The sequence below is a fragment of the Manis pentadactyla genome, chromosome 13, assembly GCF_030020395.1.
Source record: "Manis pentadactyla isolate mManPen7 chromosome 13, mManPen7.hap1, whole genome shotgun sequence".
Lineage (NCBI taxonomy): Eukaryota > Metazoa > Chordata > Mammalia > Pholidota > Manidae > Manis > Manis pentadactyla.
Window position 1 is genome coordinate 10292659 of NC_080031.1, and position 24556 is coordinate 10317214.

Sequence of the window (24556 nt, forward strand, 5' to 3'; positions counted from 1 at the left end):
AAAGAGCCTCAGTAAATTCCAAAATATTGAAATCCTACCAACAAATTTTTAAGACCACAAAGGCATAAAACTAGAAATAAACTGTTCAAAGAAAGCAAAAAGGCTCACAAACACATGGAGGCTTAACAACACACTCCTAAATAATCAATGGATCAATGACCAAATCAAAATGGAGATCCAGCAATACATGGAAACAAATGACAACAACAACACAAAACCCCAACTTCTGTGGGACACAGCAAAAGCAGTCTTAAGAGGAAAGTATATAGCAATCCAGGCATATTTAAAGAAGGAAGAACAATCCCCAGTGAATGATCTAATGTCAAGTTATCGAAATTGGAAAAAGAAGAACAAATGAGGCCTAAGGTCAGAAGAAGGAGGGACATAATAAAGATCAGAAAAGAAATAAAATTTTGAAGAATAAAACAATAGAAAAAAATCAATGAAACCAAGAGCTGGTCCTTTGAGAAAATAAACAAAATATACAAGACTCTAGCCAGACTTATTAAGAGGAAAAGAGAGTCAACACAAATCAACAGTATCAGAAATGAGAAAGGAAAAATCACGACGGACCCTGCAGAAATACAAAGAATTATTAGAGACTACTATGAAAACCTATATGCTAACAAGCTGGGAAATCTAGGAGAAATGGACAACTTCCTAGAAAAATACAACCTTCCAAGACTGACCCAGAAAGAAACAGAAAATCTAAACAGACCAATTACCAGCAATGAAATTGAAGCGGTAATCAAAAAACTACCAAAGAACAAAACCCCCGGGCCAGATGGATTCACCTCGGAATTTTATCAGACATACAGGGAAGACATAATACCCATTCTCCTTAAAGTTCTCCAAAAAATAGAAGAGGAGGGAATACTCCCAAACTCATTCTATGAAGCTAACATCACCCTAATACCAAAACCAGGCAAAGACCCCACCAAAAAAGAAAATGACAGACCAATATCCCTGATGAATGTAGATGCAAAAATACTCAACAAAATATTGGCAAACAGAATTCAAAAATACATCAAAAGGATCGTACACCACGACCAAGTTGGATTCATCCCAGGGATGCAAGGATGGTACAACATTCGAAAATCCATCAACATCAATCACCACATCAATAAAAAGACAGACAAAAACCACATGATCATCTCCATAGATGCTGAAAACGCATTTGACAAAATTCAACATCCATTCATGATAAAAACTCTCAGAAAAATGGGTACAGAGGGCAAGTACCTCAACATAATAAAGGCCATATATCATAAACCCACAGCCAACATTATACTGAACAGCAAGAAGCTGAAAGCTTTTCTTCTGAGATCGGGAACAAGGCACAGATGACCACTCTTCCCACTGTTATTTAACATAGTACTGGAGGTCCTAGCCACGGCAATCAGACAAAATAAAGAAATACAAGGAATCCAGATTGGTAAAGAAGAAGTCAAACTGTCACTATTTGCAGATGACATGATATTGAGCATAAAAAACCCTAAAGACTCCACCCCAAAACTACTAGAACTGATATCGAAATACAGCAAAGTTGCAGGATACAAAATCAACACACAGAAATCTGTGGCTTTCCTATACACTAACAATGAACCAACAGAAAGAGAAATCAGGAAAACAACTCCATTCACAATTTCATCAAAAAGAATAAAATACCTAGGAATAAACCTAACTAAAGAAGTGAAAGACTTATACTCTGAAAACTACAAGTCACTCTTAAGAGAAATTAAAGGGGACACTTACAAATGGAATCTCATCCCATGCTCGTGGCTAGGAATAATTAATATCATCAAAATGGCCATCCTGCCCAAAGCAATATACAAATTTGATGCAATCCCTATCAAACTACCAGCAACATTCCTCAATGAACTGGAACAAATAATTCAAAAATTCATATGGAAACACCAAAGAGCCCGAATAACCAAAGCAATCCTGAGAAAGAAGAATAAAGTGGGGGGGGATCTCACTCCCCAACTTCAAGCTCTACTATAAAGCCATAGTAATCAAGACAATATGGTACTGGCACAAGAACAGAGCCACAGACCAGTGGAACAGACTAGAGACTCCAGACATTAACCCAAACATATATGGTCAATTAATATTTGATAAAGGAGCCATGGACATACAATGGCGAAATGACAGTCTCTTCAACACATGGTGCTGGCAAAACTGGACAGCTACATGTAGGAGAATGAAACTGGACCATTGTTTAAACCCACACACAAAAGTAAATTCAAAATGGATCAAAGACCTGAATGTAAGTCATGAAACCATAAAACTCTTAGAAAACAACATAGGCAAAAACCTATTAGACACAAACATGAGTGACCTCTTCTTGAAAATATCTCCCCGGGCAAGGAAAACAACAGCAAAAATGAACAAGTGGGACTATATTAAGCTGAAAAGCTTCTTTACAGCAAAAGACACGATCAATAGAACAAAAAGGAACCCTACAGTATGGGAGAATATATTTGTAAGTGACAGATCCTATAAAGGCTTGACGTCCAAAATATGTAAAGTGCTCACATGCCTCAGCAAACAAAAATCAAATAATCCAATTAAAAATTGGGCAGAGGAACTGAACAGACAGTTCTCCAAAAAAGAAATACAAATGGACAACAGACACATGAAAAGATGCTCCACATCACTAATTATCAGAGAAATGCAAATTAAAACTACAATGAGGTATCACCTCATACCAGTAAGGATGGCTGCCATCCAAAAGACAAACAACAACAAATGTTGGCGAGGCTGTGGAGAAAGGGGAACCCTCCTACACTGCTGGTGGGAATGTAAATAAGTTCAACCATTGTGGAAACCAGTATGGAGGTACCTCAAAATGCTCAAAACAGACTTACCATTTGACCCAGGAATTCCACTCCTAGGAATATACCCTAAGAATGCAGCAATCAAGTTTGAGAAAGACAGATGCACCCCTATTTTTATCGCAGCACTATTTCCAAAAGCCAAGATTTGGAAGCAACCTAAATGTCCATCGGTAGATGAATGGATAAAGAAGATGTGGTACATATACACAATGGAATACTACTCAGCCATAAGAAGAGGGCAAATCCTGCCATTTGCAGCAACATGGATGGAGCTGGAGGGTATTATGCTCAGTGAAATAAGCCAAGTGGAGAAAGAGAAATAAAAAATGATTTCACTCATCTATGGAGTATAAGAACAAAGGAAAAACTGAAGGAACAAAAGATCAGTGGAAACACAGAACCCAAGAATGGAGTATATGGTACCAAAGGGAAAGGGACTGGGGAGGATGGGTGGGTAGGGAGGGATAAGGGGGGGGAATAAGAAGGGGGGTATTAAGATCAGCATGCATGGGGGTGGTGGGAGAAAGGGGAGGGCTGTACAACACAGAGAAGACAAGTAGTGATTCTACAACATATAGCTATGCTGACTGACAGTGACTGTAAAGGGATTTATAGGGGGGCCTGGTATAGGGGAGAGCCTAGTAAACATAATATTCTTCATGTAAGTGTAGATTAATGATAACAAAAAAAAAGAAAGGAAGAAAAGGGGGATTACTCCCTGATAGGATAAAACTAACTGCAAAACAACGATTAATGCATGCTTTAAATATCCTTAATTTTGATCACTTAAAGTGTGTCAGATGATCGGCTATGAAGGTACATTTTTCAGATAATATTCCTTTCTCTTAAAAAAAAAAAAGAAAAGCAGTTCCTGTGTGGTGACCTCCAATGAGTTCTACACAATGGTATAAAGGGCATATCAAAGTGTGGGCAAAGGGTCTGTTTGTGTTTATACAGAGGATAAAAGCCTAATTTGGCTACCCAGAAAATGAACTAAGATACGATATGAATAAGAACTTCCTACATCAGCACTCTCTAGGAGAGTCATACCAGAAGATGATCATCAAATAACCTCAACAAAGATCCAGGCGCTGCTACAGCTGTAGATGCACTCATCCCACCGGTTCCTGGACTTTCCATGGGAATGAAGAAGGAGATATCTAAGCTGGCCTGTGCATACAGTAAAACAACAAATTTTACTGGAACTATACTGTTGGAACTCAACCAAGTATTAGGAGAAGTGCAAGTTGTAGCGCTCCAAGATCTTACAACTACAGACTATCTAATGTTAAAAGAACATGTGGGATGTGAACAGTTCCCAGGAATGGGTTGTTTTAATTTGTCTGATTTCTCTCAGACTGTTCAAGTACAGTTGGACAATATCCATCATATCATAGATAAATTTTCACAAATGCCTAGGCTGTCTAACTGGTTTTCCTGGTTTCACTGGGGATGGCTGGTAATTATAGATCTGCTTTGGTTATGTAACTGTATTCCTATTATGTTAACGTGTGTGCACAATTTAATTAGTAGTTTAGAACCTATATATGTTTAAGTTACTCTACAAGAAGGTACGTCAAAGAAATATTCAATCTTCCCATGTTTTCTTCTGTCTGCTACTTCTATAGCTTTTCTTCTTCCTTCCTAATTACAACCCTTAAATAGAATTCGTGCCTCATATCGAATTTACCGAGTATCATAATTCCTCCAAGTGGTAAAGATACCTCAAGACAAATGCTGGGCATAGAAGAAACAGGGCATAAATCTGCAAAGAAGTAAAAAGCTAACCTTTTCAAACAACATGGTTTCTCTCTCACTTACCAACTTTACATTTCCCTGTATGGCCCCGGAAGATGACTGGTTAGCCAGAGACGGGTAAGATTCCTCAAGGGAGGAACAACGTAAGACAGGCACAGTTGCACGGGGGCCATCAGGTGAGAAATTGGGGATCAACAGAGGTGAGGCTTAGAACCTCACCCCCCTGTTTTGAGAGAAATCTTCTCCATCCATGGATGTTTCGTTGCCCTTGTCTAGCTTGGATTAATATTTAGTCTACAGGCACACACCTGATCATCTACATTTGCCCTCTTACAACACTAAACTATGTTTTCTACCTTTATCTTGCATCTACCTACCACTTCAGCATTTTATTAAAAACAATAATAAAAATAATAATAAAGGGAGAAATGTGGGATCCACATATAAATCAAGTATAAAAATCAAACGAATATTCATATCTGACCTGATTGTTTGTAGTTCATAATGCGTGATCAAAACCGAAAGTTTCTGTGATGACTGCCCTTGTACTCTTCACCATGTAAGAACTTATTCACTATGTAAGAATTTGCTCACCATGTAAGAACTTGTTCATTATGCTTCAGAAGATTGGAGACTGAAGAGAATTAGGCTTGGGGTGGATTAATGATTGTGCATTGAGCATTGACTCCCCTATACAGAATTGTATTGTTGTTAACAACCATTTGATCAATAAATATGAGAGATGCCCTCTCAAAAAAAAAAAAAAAGAACTCATAATAGAAATACCATTTGACCAAGGAATTCCACTCCTAGGAATTTACCCTAAGAAAACTGGATCACAGATTCAAAAAGATATATGCACCCTTATGTTTACCACAGCACTATTTCCAATAGCCAAGAAATGGGAGCAACCTAAGTGTCCATCAGTAGATGAATGGATAAAGAAGATGTGGTATGTATACACAATGGAATACTATTCAGCCATAAGAAAGAAACAAATCCTACCATTTGCAGCAACATGGATGGAGCTGAAGGATATGCTCAGTGACATAAGGCAGGCAGAGAAAGACAAGTGCCAAATGAGTCCCCTCGTTTGTGGAGCATAACAATGAAGCAAAACTGAAGGAACAAAATAGCAGCAGACACAGAGACTCCAAGAGAGAACTAGTTGTTATAAAAGGGGAGGGGCATGGGACAGTGGGTAGGGAAGGGGGAGAAGGGGATTGAGGGGCATTATGTTTAGTACACATGGTGTGGGGGGTCACAGGGAAACAGTGTAGCATAGAGAAGGCAAATCGTGAATCTGTGGCATCTTACTTGACTGCTGGACAGTGAATGCTTTGGGTTATGGGTGGGGACTTTATAATATGGGTAAATGTAGTAACCACATTGTGTTTTCATGTGAAACCTTCATAAGAGTGTATATCAATAAAAGCTTAATTAAAAAGTTAACAAGAATAATAATAATAACAGTCTACCCGTTTTCTGTCATAAACTCAATAAAGATACACAGGGTCTGAAATAAACTTGTTTCTGGAATGAATCTAATTAAAATATCCTTTTGTGTAATGAATGAAGTTTAGGCCACCTGTTCAAATCCCAACTTCCTACTTTGTGCCATAATGTTAGGCAATTCAAATATTTCTGTAGCATAACAATGAGAGTAAATTTCAGACCCTTGCAAACATGTTAATACTCCTTTATCATATGATCCTCTTTTTGTTGTGATATCAATGTTATTATAACAATTTGAGGGGCTCTCTCTTTCTGCTCCACAAAAATATCCAGATAAATATCAATAAATATAATTCACCATATCAAATGAGTAATAAAACTATGTGATCATCTTAATAACAGAAAAATACCTGTCAACACTTAGTGTTTATTAATTTTTATTGGAATAAAGTTGATATGCAATATTATATTGGTTTCAGAAGTACAACATACTGACTTGATAATTACATGCATTACTAGATGCTTCCCAAGGTAAGTGTAGTTCCCCCTGTTACCAATACCAGGATATTAAGTATTATAGGTTATATTCTATATGTTGTACTTCCACTCCAATAAGTAACTTCTTTTACAATTTGCAGTTTTTACCTCTTTATCCCCTTCACTGATTTCACCCATCACCCAACCTCCTTCCCTATGGTAACCAAGAGTTAGTCTGTTATTCATATGAATGGGTCTATTGCATTTTTGGTTGTTTTCTTCTCAGATTCCACATGTAAGTGAAACCATATGGTATTTGTCTTTTTCCACCTGGCTTATTTCACTTAGCATGATACCCATTAGGTCCACCTATATTGTTGCAAATGGCAACATTTCTTTCTTTCTTGTGCCTGAGTAATATCCCATTGTGTATATGTACCAACTTTTCTTTATTCATTCAACTATCAGTGGACATTTGGGTTGCTTCCGTATCTTGGATATTGTAAATAATACTGCAGTGAACATAGATGTGCATATATCCTTCTGAATGAGAGATTTTGTTTTCTTCCAGTAAATTCCCAGAAGTGGAATAGCTCAGTCATATGGTATTTCTATTTCCAGTTGTTTAAGGAACTTTCATATTGTTTCCCACATTGGCTGGACCAATTCACATTCTCACCAACAGTGTAGCAGGGTTCCCTTTTCTCCGCATCCTTGCTGACACTTGTTATTTCTTGTCTTTTGGACAGCAGCCATTCTGACTGGTGTAAGATGATACCTAACTGTGGTTTTTATTTGCACTTCCACAATGATTCGTGATGTAGAGCATCTTTTCATATGTCTTTTGGCCATCTCTATGCTGTCTTAAGAAAAATGCCTGTTCAGGTCCTCTTCCCATTTTAAATTGGAATGTGTTTTGGTGTTGAGTTATATGAGTTCCTTATATATTTTGGGTATTAGCCAGCTATTGGATATATCACTTGCAAATATATCATCCCATACAGTAGATTACCTTTGTGTTTTGTTGAGGGATTGCTTTGTGGTGAACAACCTTTTAAGTCTGGTGAAGTCCCACTTGTTTATTTTTGCTTTTGTTACCCTTGTCTGTGGAGATATATCCACCAAGAAATTTTTCATGGTGATGTTCATTAGATGCTAGCCTTTGTTTCCTTCTAAGAGATTTATGGTTTCACATCTTACATTTAGGTCTTCATACATTTAGATTTTACTTTTGAGTATGGTGTAAAAGGGTGATCTAGTTAAATTCCTTTGTTTATAGCTGTCAAATTTTCCCAACACTGTCTATAGAAGAGACTGTCTTTTCCCCATTTTATATTCTAGCCACCTTTGTCATATATTAATGGGCTATATATGTATGGACTTCTTTTTGGGCTCCCTATTCACTTCTGTTGACCTGTGGGTCTGTTCTTGAGCCAGTACCATCCTGTTTTAATCACTGTAGTTTTGCAGTATAGCTTGAAATCAGGGAGTGTGATAGTCCCAGCTTTGTTCTTCTTTCTCAATATTGCTTGGGATTTTCAAGGTCTTTTGTGGTTCCATATAAGTTTTAGGATTATTACCACTAGTGCATTGAAATATATGATTGGTGTTTTGATAGGGATTGCAATGAATCTGTGAAATTACTTTGGGCAGGATAGCCATTTTAACAGTATGGATTCTTCCTATCCATGAACATGGGATAGATTTCCATTGCTTTATGTCTTCTTCAACTTCTTTTACCAGTGTCTTATACTTTTCAGAGTATAACAGGTCTTTCACCTCCTTGGTTAGTTTTATTTCTAGGTATTTTATTACTTTTGTTGTAATTGTAAATGATTTTGTTTTCCTGATTGATGTTTCTTCTATTTTGTTGTTAGCATGCAGGAATACAACCAATTTCTGTGTATTAATTTTGTACCCTGCAACTTGGCTGAATCCAGTCATTCATTCTAATAGCTTTTGGTGCAGTTGTTGGGTTTTCTTTGTATAACGTGTCATCTTCAAGTAGTGACGGTTGTAATTCTTCCTTACGAATTTGGATGCCTTTTATTTCTTGGTGTTGTCTCCTTGTTGTGGCTAGGACCTCCAGTACTATGTTGAATAAAAGTGGTAAAAGAGGACATCCTTGTCTTGTCCCTGATCTCAGTGAAAAAGCTTCAGCTTTTTGCCATTTATTATGATGCTAGTTGTTGGTATGTCATATTTAGCCTTTATTATGTTGATGTATGTATCCTCTATACACATATTGTTGAGAGTTGTTATCATGTATGGATGTTGAAATTTGTCAAATTCTTTTTCAGCACCTATTGAGATGATCATTGTTTTTTATCCCTTTTGTTAATGTGGGATATGATACTGATTGGTTTATGGATATTATACCATCCTGACATCCCTGGAATAAATCTCTGCTGGTCATGATGAGTTTCTCTATTTTTGAATTCAGTCTGCTAATATTTTGTTGTGAAATTTTACATCTTTGCTCATCAGGGATTTTGGTATGAATTTTCTTTCTTTCTGTAGTGTATGTTTCTGGTTTTGGTTTTAGTGTAATACTGACCTCAGAGAATGAGTTTGAAAGTATTCCCTCCTATTTTTCAGGTATCTTAAGAAGGATAGGTATTAGCTCATCTTTGAATGTTTGGTAGAATTCACCTGTGAAGCCTTCCATCCCTGGACTTTGGTGTGTTGGAAGTTTTCCTATTACCAGTTCAATGTCATTATTAGTAATTGTTCTGTTTAGATATTAGGTTTCTTCCTGGGTCAGTCTTGGTAGATTGTATGTTTCTAGTAATTTATCTGTTTTATCTAGGTTGCCAATAAATTTTATCAATATATTGGCATATAATTTTTCATAGAATTCTCTTATAGTTCTTTGAATTTCTGTGGTGTTGGATGTAATTTCTTCTTTTTTCACATCTGACTATTCTATTTAATCATTAAATTAAATTAAAGCATATAAATATAAAAATAAAAAAGTAAACTAAATAAAAAAATCAATTATTAAATACACCAGTTATCCACTGATTGGCTAAAATAACAGCTCAACTATACACTATAAGAAACTCGCTTCAAAAAGAGTAATGTAAGTAGGTGAAAGTAAAACAATGGAAATACGTATACCATGCAGACATTACTTCTAAAAAATAAAGTGTGGATGTCTTCATATCAGTTAAAGTAGACTTCAGGGCAATAAGGCAAAATATCAACAATAACAAAATACTAAAAAGTTCATCCAGTCCGCAAAGGAAGAAATACAACATTTTAGTAATACATTATTGCCTGCATAGAAAACCGTTTGGAATCTACAAGTAAAGCTTCTATAAATAGCAACTGAGTTTAGCGAGATGGTAGGAAACAAGATGAATTATACAAAATCCATCATTTTCAATATATTACCAATGAACAATAGGAAATTAAATTTTAAAATACCATTTGCAAAAACATGAAACATGAAATCCTTAGTGATAAATCTGGCAAAATATATGTAAAATCTTTACAAGCAAAATATTTTTGAGAAAAATTAAAGAAAACCTGAATATATTGTGTTCCTGCATCAGTTTTCCTCACGTTTATTTATAGATTCAGTATAATCCCATTCGAACTCACAGCAGGCATTTTATGAAGATTGATAAACTTTCTACAGTTCATGAGGAAATGCAAAATGACAAGAATTTAAAAAGCAGCTTTGATAAACAAGAACAAAAGTCAAGAATTTATGTTATAAACTTTAAAACATATTATGAGGCTACAATTAACAAGACAGTGTGGTTTAGGGATCAAGATAGACAAGTAAATTAAGGGAGTAGAATAAAAAGCACCAAAATAGACACACACATAGATGGTCAGTTGATCTCAACAAAGTTTCATTCTAAGGCAATATGATGGTTCTTAAAAAAAATAACATCCTTATGCAAAGAGGAAAAGAAGAAAAAGAAGAATGAAGTGGAGAGAGGTAAAAAGAATTTTTGATACTTGCAAAACCATAAGTGATTCTCAAAATAATTATGCTGAATATAAGAAGCCAAGGAAAGCATGTCTGTTTATGGTTCTATAAGTAAAGCATTCTAGGAAATGCAGACTCATCTACAGTGAAAGAAAGTGGATTCATGGTTGCCTGGGGATCAATGGAAGAAAGCTCAGAGGAAAGGATTAGAAAGGGGGTTGGATAGGTTAATTTTCCTGATGGTTTCATGAGTAAATATGTCAAATTTACCTAATTATACACTTTAAACGTGCAATTTATTGTAGGACAATTATACTTCAATAAAGATTTTTATCTACAATTTTGATAAAGATATGAACAGACAGTTCATGATGGTTTAGAATGGAAAAAATTAATGTATTTGAAATCAGGTCTGCCCAGGAAAATTGTAGGGATATATGCTTTCCATAGACATGTGACTTTACAAGAAAATCCTGTGGGGCCCAGCTTACACTTTCTGAAATCACAGACGAGAAACAGATCACTTATTCTTTTTCTCGATGTATAATCCCCCAAAACATCCAGATAAGTTAGGAATAAAAAAGCTTGTCTATGTTTGGATATGATGGAATGGATTTGGCTGGATTATAGAATTCATAAAATGCTTACAAAAATGGTGTTTTGCAGTCTTGATAAAGCACTTTAATTTTAATGTGTCAAAAGCTGTGTATTTACTATGGAATCATTATTAATCTTCTTAAGACTCAGGGAAATAAATTTGATGTTTTCTTTGAATACCCCAAGGATCAATAAGAATGTCACTGCACTGCCAACAAATATTTATTTGTAATTGTTTCTTCCCTATAGAGCCCAACTACTGAGGCAACAAGCCCCTAAGGAGGACGTCTGTTTACAAATACACCCAAATAAAATTCCCTTTAATGATAGAGGACTAAGGTCAGTAAGATTATCTTGTTCTGCTTGGTCAGTCGAAAACTGTTACTCTTCATCAGTACTCTCTGAATTTTTTATGCAGATTCAACTCCATAATTTTGCCAGAATCAGAGTAAATCTGGCCCATTAGTGTTTGCTGATAGAATTATCTTCTAAGTGTGTGTGTGCACACATGCACTATATGAGACCAAAGATAAAAAATCATGCAGACCAGCAGCACCTTCCCTGGTGGCAATATTCAGGTAAGTCATAAAATGATTCTATTTATCATTGATAAGATACTGTAGTTGTAATCAAGCTTTGTAAGGAAGTTAAAAATTCTTACTACTCATGCTATATGGACAAGGCTGCACAGCCGGGCAGTGTCTGCTTCCTGACCGGCGGACACAGAGCGCAGTGCATGGAAACGTTTCCCCTTCCGCTAGTTCTATACCTGTATCTTCTGACCTCAAGCGCTTGGCTTCCCCATGATGTGTCCAGTCATATTAATATATCTCTCATTTATATTGATCTTGGAAATTTAAAGAGCATTTGCACACACATTCACACTGTAATAGGAAAAGGGTTATGCCAGGAAATCCTCTTTATCTACCTACTCTCCAACATCTGAGTTAGAAGTGGGTCAACCCAGCAATACAAATTCAAACTCCTACTTCTATCCCACCTCACAAACTGCTATATTCAGGGTCAAAAATGGTCTCTTTCCCCACTTAACACTTTTCCAAGAGTGGATTCACAAGGGTTCCCAAAAGCCAATCTTAAAAATGAAAGGCAGGAACCCCCGGCATTGCCTGTCATTTTTATTCATTTGTTTTATGCCTGATTTCCTTTCCTGATTGTAATTCAGGAATAAGAATCTTCTTTCAGCACTTGAATTACATTAAACATTTCTACTAACTGAGATTAAATGTATTTTTCTTGAGACTTAAACACCCCGATCCTCAAACTTCTCCTCAGAGGCACCATCACTCAGAGATCCTATTGTGCTACAAGTTGTTAAAGAATTTCTGTATCTAATAGTTTGTCAAGGAAGAAGGATCAAAGTATTTTGTTGATGTCACAGCCCACACAGATATATGTCTTAATATTTATCTGAAATGTGTCAAATTTGGAATAGCACTGGACTGTATGTCAGTACTTATTATTTAGATTTATAATAATGATGAGTAATGAGTGGCATATTAAGTAAAGCTGCAGAGAAGTTATGATAATGTGGTCAGGTTTAGGAAAAAATATCAGTTAACTTGACACATTGTTTGACTTGTAACAAAACAGACAAGAACATGAATTCTGGCTCCAACCCTTCTAGTCATGTAAACTTGGAATATTTACAGAATCTCATTTATAAAAGAGTGACAATAATACTGCCTACATGTTATGTGATGTAGGGCACGCATTTACTTAACCTCTTTCTCTGTCCCTCAGTCAATCTACAAAATAGAGGTAAGACACAGTATCTGTTTCACAGGGTTAATAAGAATATTAAACCAGATCCTTAATAAAATCTTCTTAACACATGGCACATGATAGATGCCCAATAAATGCCCCAAACCAGCTCTTCCTGTCATCACTCTTCTCCTCTTACTACAGCCCATGGCACCAGCTCTCCCTCCACCACTGCCCTCCCCCCACTGCCCCCAGCACACTTTCATTCCTCTCCTATCTGTGTCATAACCTGGGTAGAGGATAGAAAAGGCAAGGCAAAAACCAGTAATTGAGAGGGGAAAGGAAACCTTGGAGGAAACCCAAGTTCGTTGTGACTGGAGTCAGGGTCTGAATGAGCAAAGGGAAGCTGTCAAAGCCGGTGGGGACGTTCAAGGGACAGCCGTAGGGAGAGGTTAAGCTCCCAGGCATCAGAAGCGGGTGAGGATGGCTGCAGATGAAAATCAGCAGAATAACACCGTGCAGTCTCCCTAAAGGTGACTGAATAACTGAAAGCTTATCTTTGATTTATAAGAGTTTCCAAAACTCACTTTCTGAGGACAAAATGATTTTCATTTCTAAATATCACATGAAGCCAAGTGAAGCATTAATATCTTGATAAAGGCTTCAGTTACAAGTAGATTTTGTCTCTTGGTTTTCAGAAATTCTGTGTCATAATAAGTTAAATATAATGTCTTTAATCAGGTCTCTGATGACTGAATCCTGTAAAATGTCAATGTTCACCGAATGAGAACATCTTCCCTGAGCCACTCAGCCTGTCACAAGTGGAGAAGAATGCAAACAGGAAATCATTCCTTGGTCACTGAGTTTATTCTTGAGGGGTTAACAGACCAGCCAGGACTCCAGGTTCCCCTCTTCTTCCTCTTTCTATCGATCTACATGGCCTCTGTGGTGGGAAATCTGGGCTTGATCTTTTTAATCAGGATCAGTCATCAGCTTCAAATGCCCATGTATTATTTTCTCAGTCATTTGTCCTTCATAGATCTCTGTTACTCCTCGGTTATAATTCCCAAGATGCTGGTGAACTTCGTGTCAGAGAAGAATTTCACCTCCTTTCCTGAGTGCATGACCCAGCTGTTTTTCTTCTGCTTCCTTGTTATTGATGAGTCTTACATGCTGGCCGCCATGGCATATGATCGTTACGTCGCCATCTACAACCCCTTGCTCTACAATGTCACCATGTCTGAAAGAGTCTGTTTCCAACTTGTTGCCAGTGTGTATACAGTGGGGATATTTGGAGCCTCGATTCACACCGGCTACATATCTAGGTGCCTCTACTGTGGAACTAATGTCATCCACCATTACTTCTGTGACATCCTTCCTCTTCTGACTATATCTTGCTCGAGAGACTACAGCAAAGAGCGCTTGCTGATGGTTTTGGTTGGAGTCAATGTATTTGCATGCGCTTTCGCCATCTTCATCTCTTACACCTTCATCCTTATCAACATCTTGTTCATCCGCTCAGCTGAGGGCAGGTCCAAAGCTTTCAGTACCTGCAGCTCACACCTTGCAGCTGTTTGCGTCTTCTATGGCTCCATCATCTTCATGTATTTTAAAACCTCTAAGAGTGACACCAAGCAGGAGAAGGTGGCCTCTGTGTTTTATACAACAGTGATTCCCATGCTTAACCCCCTTATCTACAGCCTTAGGAACAAGGATGTCAAAGAATCCCTAAAAAAAGTTCTGAAAGGAGGGAAACTTTCTGGGTCTATGTAGAAAACTGCATTTAAAAAAAAGAAATAACACTTCTAAACATAAATCTTGTGCTTTGTTTCTGCCAGATTTTAGGAGTAACTAATTAGTTTCAAATCAAGGGTCATGTTAAATTAAAATGTCTGATATATTTTTGGTGACCCTCACTTCCTTTTTGGATGAGTGAATTTCAAACAGAATGAACTTTAGACAGAGTGTCCTTTAAATAGAGTGAGCCAGGATCAGAGTAAGAAATAGTGCTTTCTTGTGGATGTTGGAGTCAGAGAGGCAAAATCTGTATGAATTTAAGGGCAATTTGAATGGTTTGCTGTTCCTTTAAGTGAATGGGAAGCCACTGAAGTGTTTGAGTAGAAGAGTGACATTATCTGATTGATAGATTATTACTCTTGTTTTTTTCATTGCATGGGTTCAAAGTAATGAAATCCTAGTAACACAGCTCACACCTATCATCCACTGACAATCTTTTCTAAATAGTATACCCCACTAAAAGAAACAGAACTTCAGAGAGAAGTGGCAAATGCATTCCATGATGAAGTATCTAAACTTCAAGATTAGCCTAGCACATCTTAGTATCCCATTGGGTAAATAAGTGTCCAATATTTATGGACATGGGTCAAAAGTAAACAACTCTACTGTACAAATTTAAAACAATTTGAACATCAAAATGGAAGGCTCATGAGAATCTTTGAGTTCTTACTGATACAATGATAATGAGCCTAATAAAATAAGAACCAATTGAAAAGGGAAAGCTCTTCTTACATAAAATATCAGGTAGTAAGTGCAAAAGGAATGATATCATTACAATATTATATTATAATGACCACATAATTGAATCAGATAAATCTTCAATGGAAACTAAAGTCCATAGGTACAGATTTATAGGGGAATAAGGACAAGACAGACCCACAATCTCAAAGTACCCTGTCTCACAACACTTATTAATAACAAAGAAAAGGAAGCACACTTATATTAGTAAAATTTTGTGCAAACTATCTTAATGAATGGTTAAATCTAACATGAATGATGGGACAAAAATGACATCATGTGCCTTCTGGTGTTATTTTTCTGAAAAAAAAAAAACAAAGCACAATATCACATGTGTAGCCATATGAGTCAAAAATGTTTAACCTGAATTGAATCATGAGGAAAAAATCAGAGAAATCAAAACTGGGGGATAATCTCTAAAATAGCTAACCATGTATTTTTTAAACTGTCAATGTCATAAAAGACAGAAAAAGGCTGAGGAATGATTCTAGAGTATGTACACTAAAGGGAGATGTCAATTAAGTGTCATGCTTAGTTAGGTATGGATAAAAAGACAAAGAAAAAGAACCTATAGCACATGTTATTGGGGAAATTGAAGCTATTTAAATGTAGATTGTATATTTATCAATGGAATTGAATCGATGTTAAATTACCTGAATGTAATTGTTGTAAGTTGGTTATATGGAAGATGATCAACTATATAAGGCTGAAGTGCCATGATGAGTATAATCATCTCTGAAATAGTATGGTACTGTGTGTGTGCATGTATGTTAGTGTCATGTAGTGCGGTGTGGGGAAAGAGAACAGTAAAACAAATCAGGCAAAATGTTAGCAATGGTGAACCCAATGGAGAAAGTATGGGTGATCATTGTTCTTGGGACTTCTCTGTAGTTGCACACTGTTTGAAACAAGAAGTGGAGAATTAAATAATCACTCTGTTTGTTCTCTGGCAAATGAAACATAGTAGGATGTGGCTGGAAGCAAGGATATCACTTATGAGGTGATTACATTAACCCAGGTGGGAGACCAGAGGATCAGGGGTCTGATGGGTACAGTAGAGGCAGTGAGAAGAAATATGACTCTGGCTGTATCTTGAAGATCAAGACAATGTTTATTAACAGACTCAATGTAGGTTTTTAGAGAAAGAGCATAATGAAAGATGGCTCCAATGTTTTTGGCCTCAGCAACCAGCAAGATAGAGTTGCAATTTCCAAGGATGGAAAATTGTGAGAGTGGCTTAGACAAGAGTACACTTACTCCACATAGGAGTCTCAAGTCTCCTTTACTAGAAAAAAGGCCCCTTTGAGGTACAAAGAGTTTTGTATACCTTATTTGTAGACCAACAATACTGTTAAAAATGTTTGCCAAAAAATTAAGCAAAGATTCTGGATCTCAAGAAGTAAACATAAACAGTAGCAGGAGAACTAAGGAAAGTGAGTGTATAATGACTGAAGACATGGACTTCAACACCTACTCACACAATCTGGGATGAGCTGTATTACTGAGTCAGCTTTCACATGCAACACTGAGCTCTTCTGCAAGCAGATTTGACTCACACAAGGCTTTTCAGTTGGACCAGTGTTGAAAATAGCAGAAAGAGATAAAATTGAAATAATAGACTCTCCCTCTAGTGTTTGAGCTCTTCACTCTAAAATGTGTCACAAGAAAATCACCGTACTGGGATTTAGGGAATCTGGACAGATTTGCTCCAAAATAGCTTTGTAATCTTGGACAGCTTTCTATGTGTCTCTCTGGGGGTGGGTTTCCTTAAGTTCTATACATTCTTTTCTTGCAGATTCCTAGGAACAAAATAGGGAAAGCATTCTGAAAAATGAATTCATAGAAACCTATTCATCTCCTTTAAAGTACTTATTGCAACTTTAATTAAATATTTAACTCTGGAAGTTATCAGGTAGTATCTGTCCACCCCCTGTAATAAAAGCCTAAGGCAATAGTGGCCATGTCTCTCTTACATGCCTTTCTATCTCCAAACCTAGAGCAATAAACGGCATGTGGTTGTCCAAACAATACTTATTGAATAACTAAATGAGTTTCTATGAATAAGAATTTTAGGGGAAAAATAAGTAAGTAAAGCAAATAGAGGGAATGTATGCTGCAAACTCCTCTATACATATATTTCTCTCCTCTAGGAATCTTCCTGTCTGGTCTCTGGTTCTTAAACCTTTTAAACCTCTCAAAGGTTTTCCACTGGCCTCCTAAGCAAGATGTGTAAAGATTCTCAGGCCACAGTGAATAAAGGCAGCTGGAAGACAAGAACACATTGTTCCTCAACAATTGAGTTTTTAAAAATATTAACTAATAATTTATTAACTACCACGTTTATAGAAATTACCTCATGTCATTCTTACCAAAGTCCTGTGATCAAGGTTTTTGTATTTTATGGTATATAAATGGGAAATTTTAGACACCAAGAGAATAAGTAGCTTGCTTAAGATTTCAGCTAGTAAATGACAGAACAAGGATGTCTTCAAACCTAGTTCTTTGGAATCTAAAGCCCAAACATTTTTACTATCATGTTGATTAAGACTTGGTTATTTCTGTGTTAACAAAGAATTCAAGAAATTCCTACAAAATATATGATGAAAATTCACAGACGATTTTTGTTTATGAAAGCTTGCACAGCACAAATCTATTTTAATAAAATGATTTCTATTTGTTCTTCTGTGTAATAATACTCTGTGTGTACGTTTGTCTCTGTATATGATTACTTGCTGGTGTTTTACGTTGCATGTGTAATCAAATGAGAGATGGCTTTTGTTGCTTTTCTATTTTACTTCTCTTATTTGAATACCTTTGAAATTAGCATAATTAATTTTCATAAAAATGAAGTTATTCTAAAAAAATAAAATGCTGACAGATGCAACTAGAGAAAGTAAAATGCTGTCATCATTTCCTTGTGCAACATGCCTGGAGTCTGAGGGTTGCTTCTTATTCGTTTGCTTTTTCAGTAATTTTTTGCTAATGTTTGTGTTGTTTTTCAGATTATTGAGCCAAGAAATGGGTTGTGCTGGAAAATGCAACAAGGTACCACTATATATGTTGTCTCCTTAACTTTTACTACACTGAAGGGGCTCATTAAAAAGTACTAAAATAATTAGAACAATCAGTAGATAAACTGAAGCGGGGAACAGTTACTATTCAGATGTTCATTAGTGACCTGAAAGAAAAATGAAATATCAAACCCCACACAGACACACACACAAATACACACAACACACAAAAGATATACAATTTTCAGTAGATTTCATTTTTCAGAGCAGCTGTAGTCTCATAGAAAAATTGAGCAGAAGGTACAGAGTTCCCATACACCCCTTCTCACCACCCCTCTACCCCAGCAAATTTCTCCAATTAGCAGTATCTTGCATTGGTGTGGTTCATTTGTTGCAATTGATGCTATATTTTTAACTAAATTCCATTGTCCACTGTGTTACTTTCTGTGAGTTTTAACAAGTGTATAATATGTATCACCATGATAGTAACAAAACAAATACTTTCCCTGTCTTAAAAATCACCTGTTCTCCACCTATTCATTTCTTCCTCTCTCTCCGCAAGCCCCTAAACCACTGCTCTTTTACTGTCTCCACACTTTGGCCTTTTTCAGAGTGTTTAGTTGGATTCAAATAGAACAAAGCCCTTCCAATTGACTTCTTTTACTTCACAATATGCTTTTAAGTTTCCTCCATGTCTTTTGATGGTTTGATAGCTCATTTCTTTTATATTGCATAATATTTTATCATATGAAGGTACTACAGTTAATCTATTCTCCTTATAAGGCCATCTTGATTGCCTCCAGGTTTTGACAAATATGAATAAAACTATTATAAACATTTATGAAAAGGTTTTTATGTGGACATAGTTTTCAAGTCATTAGGGTAAATACCCTGTTGCTGGATGATATGGTAGGAATATAGTTTTGTTAAAAATTGTGGAACTATCTTTCACAATTGCTATATACCATTTGCATTTCCACCAGAAATGAGTAAGAGTTCCTGTTGTTCCATATCCACACCAACATTTTGTGTTGTCAATATTTTCTATTTTACCTTTGTATTATGTATGTTGTGGTATCTCATTGTCTTAATTTGTAGTTTCAGGATGGCATATGATGTTGAATATGTTTTCATATGGTTATTTTCTATCTATATATCTTCTTTTGTGAGGTGTCTTGTCCAAATCTTTAACACTTTAAAGACTGAATCGATTTTTTTTTCTTACTGTTGAGTTTTAAGGGTTCTTTGATACCAGTCCTTTATCAAACGTGTCTTGCAAAGATTTTCTCTCAGTATGTGGCTTGTCTTTTCATTCACTTAATAGTGTGTCAGGGAGGAAGTTTTAATTTTGACAAAGTCCAACTTATCAATTTTTTCTCTCATGGATTGTGCCTTTTGTATCACAGCTAAAATGTCATTGCCAGATTCAAGTTCATCTCACTTTTATCCTATGCAGTCTTGGTGGTGGTGGTGACTTTTTTTAATAGGCTATATTTTTAGAGGAGTTTTAGCTTCACAGCAATGTTGAGGGAATGTATATCTCAGCTATGAACTCAAATACCCCTTCCTTCACTGTTAACATGCCAATCTAGAGTAGTGCATTTGTTACAATACAGGAACAAAGATTAACATATTATCATCACCTAAAGTCCATAGTTATATCAGAGCAATTCTGTGTTGTACATTCCATGGGTTTTGACAAATGTGTAATGGCATGTATCCATCAACATAGTATCACACATAGTTTCACTTCCCTAAAATCTGTTCCCCACCTATTCATCTCTCCCTCCATTGAAATCCTGGCAATCACTGAATCCTTTACTGTCTCTAGTTTTGCCTCTTCCAGATAACTATATATTTGGAATCATACAGTATGGAAACTTTCACTTAGTAATATGCAGTTTGTTTTGTGGTGTGATTTCATTTCTTTTTAGTGCTGAGTAATTTTCCATTGTATAAATGTATTTCAATTTATTATCTAGTCACTGGCTGAAAAATTCCTTGGTCTCTTTTAAGTTTTGGCAATTATGAATAAAGCTTCTATAAACAACCATGTGCAGGTTTTGTGTAGACATACAATTTCAATTCCTTTATCTAAGTACCAAGGAGTGCAGTTGCTGGATTATATGATTCAAGTAGTTTCAGTTTTGTAAGAAACCACCAAACTGACTTCTTAAGTGGCTATATCCTTTTGAATTCCTACCAGCAATGATTGAGATCTTGTCTGCATTGGTGCTATTAGAGCTTTGGGTTTTAAACATACTAATAGATGTGTAGTGGTGTCTCATTTTTATTGATTTGTAAGAATTTATAAGAATATTTATTGGTGGCTCATATTTTAGAATACTCTTCTCATTTTAAGTGTGCTCTTTATTATTCTTTAATATTAGGTATTTTTAATTCCTATGCATAAGATGTCCCTGGTTGACTTTTCCCCTCCAAGTTTCATAGATTATATCCAAATTTGTCTCATGATTTCTACTTTCATATCCAACAATTATCTCAAACTCATTTTGTCCTGCATTGAAATTCTGATCTTGCTTTCCCAATCGGCTCCCACTCCTCCGGCAATATTTTCCATTTAAATTAATGAAAATTCAATTCCAGTTATTCAAGCAAAAAACTTCAGTCACTGTTGGCCTGGCCTTTCTCTCTCACACAAAATCCAGTCAATAGAAAATCCTTCAAAGCTACCTGCATCCAGCCGTGTGTCACCACCTCCACTGTGGTCCCAGTCCAGACTCACGGTCTCTTGCTTGAATTTTTGCAACAGCCTCAGAACAGTTCTCCCTGCCTCACCTTTGCCAAACCACCAGTGGCCAGAGTGAACCTGTTAGAAGCCACATCATGTCACTCTTATGTCCCAAACCCTCTGGAGGCTCCCCATTTCACTCAGGTTAAGAGCTGAAGTCATTATAGTTTCAACATATATAGTTTCAAGTCATTAGGGTAAATACCCTATTGCTGGATGTTACAGTGGTCTGTAAGTCCCTAAATAATCCCTTCTTCCAACCCTACCCCTTGGATTTTTTAAATCTATTTCCCTTCTCTCACTCTGCTCCAGTCCCTCTCTCTCCTCTTTCTTCCTCTAATTACCCAAACACTTTTCCATCTCAGGACATTTGTACCAGCTGACTCCACTTTCTAGAATATTCTTCTCCAGATACCTACCTGGCTCACTTCCGTACCATTTTCAAGACTTCACTCAAATCATAACTTAGTGAAAATTTCTCTGACCATCTATTTGAAAGATGTACTCCCAGAATTCCCTATTTCTTCTCTGCTTTATTATTTCCATAATCATCATCTTCTATTATATCACATAATTGACTTATTTTGCTCATGGTAAACAACACACAGGTAGAAAATTTGGTGTGCTATATTTCCTGTCTTATTTCTAGTACCTGAAGAACTGTAAGGAACAACAGTAAATATTTGTCATGTGGATGAATGAATGGATTATTTTGCTGTTTTCTGGTTTATTGTTGTGGTTAATGTCCTTGTTGGTTTGTCATTCCTTCCAAAGTGAGTGAGTCATCTTTTCTCTTTACCTGGTCAGACTATTTCCTTGGTCTTTGTTGCTCTATAGTACTGTAATGTGTCTGGGGATGGGTTTATTTGTGTTTGTTCTACTTTATATATGCAGTGGCTCCTGTATCCCTACAGGATCTGTTCCTCTCCCTTTGCCATTTAGGACCTCTAATTTATTACCTTTCCCTCATTACCTTTGTTCAGCAAAATTAGCCTATGCCTGTGAATTCATATATTTTACAAATCTTGGAAAATGCTCAGCATTCACCTCTTCAGATTATTTCTCTTTAACCTGTTCTCTATTCTCTCTTCCTAGCGCTGCACTTTGCCATTTATGAGTGCACAATGTTTAGCCTCTTTCATATTTCTTATCTTCTAGGGTCTCTGTGCTGCATTCTAAATAATTTCTTCAGATTCTTCCTCTAATCTGTGCCTGATCTGAATTGAGTTTATTTTTATGCCAGAAATTATATTTCTAAAAGTTTTATTTTGAATTTTTGTGTATTCTCTTGTTGCTTGCTCATTTCTATGACTCTATCTTCTAGTTATCATTTCATACATTATTGTTTATAATTACTTATCTAACAGTTCAAATGTCTTAAACCCTTGAAAGACTCTGTCTTTAATTGGTATTTCTAATGACTACTTAGAGGTTGTTCTGTTTTTCCCACTGTGTGTTTGGTGATCTTTGACTATAAAATTGTATTTGGTTTATATTTAGCATTAGAAAGCCTACGGACTTAAACTGGGGGCACTAATGATGCTTTCCTTCAGTATGTATTTACATTTGCTTGTTTCGACCTTGTAGGTTTGTCATTCCTTCCAAGGTGAGTGAGTCATCTTTTCTCTTTACCTGGTCAGACTATTTTCCTGATTGCTTGCTAATCTGATTAAATGATATCATTCCTCATGTGAGCCCCTATGTGTATGGAATGTTGTTCCCATTCCAGTGATATATATTTTAAGTTTGTCTGACTTCTTTCCTTCTCTCTTGTTTCCTTACTTCCTTCTTTCCTTCTTTTTTGTTCTCCTTGGCAATTCCCATATATCCTTTTTGCACAACAATTCAATGTATATTATATTTTATGCAGGATCCAGTTACTTTATAGGGATGGGACCCACTAGAATATCTAGTTCACCATATAGCAGGAAGTGAAAGTTAATACCTTTTATTGCTTATTGTCATTTTTACACAAGTATTCATGGTTTGGTTAAAAGTGTTTTATTATGGTTTTTTCCTTCTGTGTTCACACATTGATGGCATTTAGTGGTTACAAAATATGTTCTGTTTTATATTGTTTTTTACATGAACACAGGAATGACTGAAGCAATAACCATTTCCTCTTCTCAGATTCAGCAAATACTTTCTGTTCAGCTCTTGCCCTTGGGAACTATAACTAGAAACCATCTACTTGAATACATGAATGTGCACAGCAAATATTAAAAGTGGGTTGTATGCCATGCTTTAGATATTAAGCAGGGAGCTCATAAGATATGAGTTGAGACACTGTGCATGTGTGTGTGTGTGTGTGTGTGCGTGCGCATGTGTGTGTGTGTGTGTGTAGGGATGCAGGGTAAAGAAGAGCGGAGGATGGGGTTCAATAATGTTGGGGGTTCAGGCATTAAAGGGATAAATAACTCAAAACCCTTCCACTTCTGGCTGTCATCAGCCCTCAACCGCAGTGCACCCTGATCATGTTCATCCCAAACTGGATCCCGAACAAGAGCAGCTCATTTAGAGAAGGTTTACATTAAACAAATTCAGAACATAGTTAGGGGACTTTCTTTAACTCGGAGGACAATTTTCTCTTATGCCTGGAAAATAAAATCTTTCTCACTGACTCGGAACAGCTGTGTCCTAGTACACGGACCAGGCTTCTTTGTTTGACTCTCAGCTGTACACCTTTAATAGAATCATACTTTCTCTCACTACTTTCTTAGAGCCATTCACAAAACACAAAAAATTAAAAACTATAAATAATAAGTTAATGTTGTACATGTAAAACACCCTAACTTGATTCCCCTCCTTTGAGAGAAGTCCAGAGCTTGAGTTGCGTATTGAAAGTTATAGCTAAGTTGATTCTTCTGCAACTTTGTCAAACATAAGTTTTACAAGGTGTATTTAAACTTTATTATTTTTCCCAAAATAATCTGAAAGAATGGAAGCTAATTTGAAAGATTTATCTTTTCAAAAATGAAATTTAATTTTGAGGCTTCTCAAATAAAAGTTAGTGACCAGGTTTAACACACACTTTGGGCCACCTCAAATAATAAGCAAATAAGTAACAATGTGGAAGCACCTCTGCAATGTTTACAGAGATTCCCAAAGGTCACAGATATTATTTACTTATTTAAATACACCTCTCTTTTAATAAGGAAAAGAACTTAATCAACAGGGACAATAAGTAAATGAAAAAACAAAAAAACTAAAACCACCAACCTAGATCAACTATTTTATAAAAATAGAACTTAAGTGAAAATGAAGCATATTAATATTGGAGTCAGGGGATTTGATGTAAGTGGTCACTTAAAAACTGTAAGTTAAGAATTTAGCCATGCCAAACACCTAAAAACAAACAAGCCAACATACCATGTTAATAATTTCATAGTATCTAAAACTTAATTGGAGATTAGAAAACAAGTACAATACAAAATATTATTAAAGTTATCTTATAAAATGTTGAAAT

The 24556-nt window shown here is 36.1% G+C and overlaps 1 protein-coding gene across 1 annotated transcript; it reads left to right on the top strand.

Moving 5' to 3' along the window:
• Window positions 1-13623: 13623 nt before the first annotated feature.
• Window positions 13624-14565, top strand: LOC118934560 (olfactory receptor 8D2-like). The gene has a single exon (XM_036930169.2). It carries the CDS (start codon window positions 13624-13626, stop codon window positions 14563-14565), a length of 942 nt encoding a protein of 313 aa, XP_036786064.2.
• Window positions 14566-24556: the final 9991 nt, after the last annotated feature.

Coding starts and splice junctions, on each gene's coding strand:
- LOC118934560 (XM_036930169.2), top strand. CDS start 13,624: ATGCAAACAGGAAATCATTCCTTGGTCACTGAGTTTATTCTTGAGGGG.